The sequence below is a fragment of the Camelina sativa genome, chromosome 15 (genome assembly GCF_000633955.1).
Source record: "Camelina sativa cultivar DH55 chromosome 15, Cs, whole genome shotgun sequence".
Classification (NCBI taxonomy): Eukaryota; Viridiplantae; Streptophyta; class Magnoliopsida; order Brassicales; family Brassicaceae; genus Camelina; species Camelina sativa.
This window is the reverse complement of record NC_025699.1, coordinates 22,759,797-22,764,476: the sequence shown is the minus strand read 5'-3', so window position 1 is coordinate 22,764,476 and position 4,680 is coordinate 22,759,797. Positions and strand designations below refer to the sequence as shown.

Here is a 4,680-nt window from a genome sequence, read left to right as displayed (position 1 = left end):
AACGGAACGTCTTCATTAGAATCAATCTTTGAGGAGATTTTTATGAATTCGACAGAGTGCTCGACCTTGTGTCTAGTCGAGTGGCATGGTGGAGTGCTTCCTTTTATGATCTTGATGCTACTAGTCCTCTTGATTAGCTCCATAAATAGCCCCAAGTCCTTCCTTAGCCTTTTAAAGCTCCATAACACCTAATAATACTCCAAATGCACTAATGTATGCAATGCATGCTTCTAAATATTCTAAGTGCAAATTTGGACATAAATAGCTATAAAACCTAAGGAATTGCTACTAAACAAGGCAAAAGAGAAGGATAAACTATGCTTAAACATGGTAAAATATATGTACATCAGTAAGCAGTTACAGTCTGAAGCTAATCAGAAGCAGAGATCCCAAGAATTGCAGGACCTGATCGATGAGGATGATGAGTTTGACGATCCGGAACCAGCATCGACCGATGCAGCTGCTAAGCATCGATCGACCCAACCCTCAGTGGTCGTAGAAGAGTTGACTTCGCGAGATAGCATCGACTGATGCAACGTCAAGACCGAGAAGGACGTTACGAAAGCTCCGATTCCAGTTGCTGAGAGAGTGTACAAGCCTAGAGTTCCTTTTCCCAAGAACCCAAGGAAGTCTAAGCAGGAGATTGATGATGCGAAGTGCAAGGCTATGATGGATAAGCTTGTTATTGAGTTGCCATTGGTTGATGCTGTTAAGACTTCTCCAATGCTTAGGAGATATGTCAAGAGAATGGTAACCAAGGATTTGAATGTTGAGCAACGAGTGATGATGATTTCAGCTCAAGTCAGTGCCATCATTCAGATCAAGATCCCAGAAAAACTTCCTGATCTAGGTAGTTTTGTTCTTGATTGTACAATCTTTAATGAGAGGTTTGCTAGATCTTTGTGTGATCTTGGTTCCAGTGTCAACTTAATGCCTAGATCAGTAGCACTCAGCCTTGGGATGACATATTTCCAACCCACCAAGATTATTCTTATACTTGCTGACCGTTCATTCCGCATTCCTCATGGTATCCTTGAAGATGTTCCAATTAAGATTGGTGATTGTTTGATACCTACTGATTTTGTGGTCTTGAAGTATGTAGAAGAGCCTAAGGATCCTCTAATCTTGGGAAGATCATTCTTAGCCACTGCTGGTGCTATTATTTATGTCAAGAAAGGAAAGATTGGCCTTAATGTTGGAGACTTGCAGATGTGTTTTGACATGTATAAGCTGGTTCAGAGGCCAACAATAGATGGTCAAACTTTTTATGTGGATACATTGTCTAATCTTGCTGATGAGATTTTCAAGGAGCTGCATCCTAAAGATCCTCTTGAGAGAGCATTGGTTGCTTCTACTGAAGAAGCTAAGCATTTAGATGACATTGCTGTTGGGTATGTCAAGCTACTAGATGCTAATGAACAAGTGAAGAAGTTGGTTGCACATGAGGAATTGGTTGGTACTTCTTCACAAGCTGAGAAACTGTCAGATTGGAGCCTTGAGAAAGCTCCAAAGCTGGATCTCAAGCCACTTCCTGCAGGGTTAAGTTATGCATTTCTAGGTGAGAATTCTTCATATCCTGTTATTATTAATGCTTCCTTAAACAACGCAGAGCTCACTTTACTGATAAGCAAGCTGCGCAAGTTTCGCAAAGCTCTTGGCTATTCTCTTGATGATATTGCAGGGATTTCTCCGGACTTGTGCATGCATAGGATTCATCTTGAGGAAGGAGCTAAGACATCTATTAAGCATCAGAGGAGCCTAATCCGAAACTGCAAGATGTTGTCAAGAAGGAGATCATGAAATTGCTGAATGCTGGGATTATCTACCCAATTTCTGACAGCAAATGGGTTAGTCCAGTTCATGTTGTTCCTAAGAAGGGTGGAGTTACAGTGGTGAAGAATGACAAGAATGACCTGATTCAAACATAGACTATCACCGGACACCGGATGTGCGTTGATTACAGTAAGCTGAATGCCGCAACAAGAAAAGATCACTTCCCACTACCCTTCATTGATCATATGTTTTAGAGGTTAGCTAACCATCCATACTACTGCTTTTTGGATAATTACTCCGGATTTTTCCAGATTCCGATTCATCCTGATGACCAGGAGAAGACAACCTTCACATGTCCATATGGTACTTTTGCATATCGCAGAATGCCTTTTGGTCTCTGTAATGCTCCTGCAACATTTCAGAGATGTATGATGTCCATCTTCAAAGACATGATTGAAGATTACATGGAGGTTTTCATTGATGATTTTTCTGTTTATGGGTCTTCATTCAAGATCTGTTTGGATAATCTCTGCAAAGTGCTAGCTAGATGTGAGGAGAAGCTTTTAGTTCTTAATTGGGAGAAATGTCATTTTATGGTGAGAGATGGTATAGTGCTTGGTCACAGGGTTTCAGAGGCTGGTATTGAAGTGGACCGTGCTAAGATAGAAGTGATGACAAGTCTTCAACCCCCAGATAGTGTGAAGTTGGTAAGGAGTTTTCTTGGACATGCTGGTTTCTACAGACGCTTCATCAAGGATTTCAGTAAGATAGCTAGACCACTTTCAGCTCTACTATGCAAGGATGTCAAGTTTGAGTTTACTGATGAATGCGATTTAGCTTTTGAACGGATTAAGCAAGAGCTTGTGAGTGCTCCTATTGTTCAACCACCAGACTGGGATTTACCTTTTGAGGTAATGTGTGATGCCAGTGATTTTGCAGTGGGAGCAGTGATAGGACAGAAGAAGGATAAAAAACTTCATGTTATATACTATGCTAGTAGAACACTTGATGATGCTCAAAGGAATTATGCAACAACAGAGAAAGAGCTGCTAGCAGTAGTGTTTGCTTTTGAGAAGTTTTGTTCTTACTTGGTTTGATCAAAGGTCATGCTGCACTCAAATACTTGATGCAGAAAAGGATGCCAAGCCAAGGTTGCTAAGATGGATTCTTCTTCTTCAAGAGTATGACATTGAGGTTAAGGACAAGAAAGGAATTGAGAATGGAGTAGCTGATCATTTATCCAGGATCAAGATAGAAGATGATGTTTCGATTCATGATTCACTGCCAAAGGAGAATGTCTACTTTGTTGATGTTGGTTCTCAATAAACTTTGTCTCGTGAAGATTTGCAGACTCTCGGCACTGCATCGATTGACACAGCTGGTGCATCGATCGATGCTGCATCTCGATACGAACAGGATTTGGCGATTGCATCAACCAACGCAGTGTCATGCATCGATCGACACTTGGTTCAAGAATCATCGGGTTACGAGTTTGATGACAACGTGGCTGCTGTAACTTCTACTGATCAACCGTGGTATGCTGATATCACGAATTACCTTGCTGCAGAGGTGGAACCAGACAAGTTTACAGGATATGCTAAGAAGAAGTTCTTGAGAGAGCTTAGAAGATAATATTGGGATGAACCATACTTGTATAAGCATTATTCAGATGGAGTTTACAGGAGCTGTCTAGCTGAGACTGAGGTTCATGATGTGTTATTTCATTGCCATGAATCAGATTATGCTGGACACTTTGCTACTTTCAAGACAGTGTGCAAAGTTCTTCAAGCAGGGTTTTGGTGGCTAACAATGTTTAAGGATGCTCATGAGTTTGTATCTAGATGTGATGCTTGTCAGAGAAGAGGACATATTAGTAAGAGACATGAGATGCCACAAAATTTTATCCTTGAGGTTGAAGTTTTTGATTGTTGGGGCATTGATTTTATGGGACCATTCCCTTCTTCTTACAAGAACAAGTACATCCTTGTAGCTGTTGACTATGTCTCCAAGTGGGTAGAAGCTATTGCAAGTCCCAAGAATAATTCTGCTGTGGTTCTTAAGCTGTTTAAGACCATTATCTTTCCATGGTTTGGAGTGCCTCGGATTGTCATCAGTGATGGAGGTAAGCACTTTATGAATAAGATGTTTGATAAGTTGTTGAAGAAGTATGGAGTTCAACATAGAGTAGCTAGTCCATATCATCCTCAGACTAGTGGACAAGTTGAGGTTTCTAACAAGCAGATTAAGGAGATTCTAGAGAAAACTGTGGGTGTTACAAGGAAGGATTGGGCTACGAAGCTTGATGATGCACTTTGGGCCTACAAAACTGCATATAAGACACCACTTGGCACTACTCCTTTTCATTTGCTTTATGGGAAAGCATGTCATCTTCCAGTGGAGTTTGGAGCACAAGGCAGCCTGGACTGTTAAATTGCTGAATTTGATGCCAAGACAGCTTCAGAGAGAAGGTTGGTTCAGCTGAATGAGTTGGATGAGTTTAGACATCATGCATTTAAGAACTCTAAGTTATACAAGGAGAGAACCAAGGCTTATCATGATAAGAAGATCATCTCCAGAAATTTTGAGCCCAATGATCAGGTACTTCTGTACAACTGTCGCTTAAAGCTGTTTCTGGAAAGCTTCGTTCTCGCTGGTCCGGACCATTCACTATCCAAGAAGTCCCCCCCTATGGAGCTATTGTGCTGCTTAACTCCAAGGGAGAGAAGTTTACTGTCAATGGACAGAGGGTGAAACATTATTGGGCTGAAGCCAGGATCCCAAACGGACACAATTTGCGTTTGGATGATGCACCTTCTGCCTAATCCGCTGCCAAGTCAAGCTAATGACTTTAAACAAACGCTGAGTGGGAGGCAACCCACTGGTAGGATTTAATTATTTTTATTTTTG

General features: G+C 41.2%; 1 protein-coding gene across 1 annotated transcript; it reads left to right on the top strand.

Annotated features, from left to right (window-relative positions):
• On the top strand, window positions 670-1,800 carry LOC109129150. Its single transcript, XM_019236796.1, has 2 exons — window positions 670-1,027; window positions 1,103-1,800. The coding sequence occupies exons 1-2, from the start codon at window positions 670-672 to the stop codon at window positions 1,798-1,800; spliced, it is 1,056 nt and encodes a 351-aa protein (XP_019092341.1).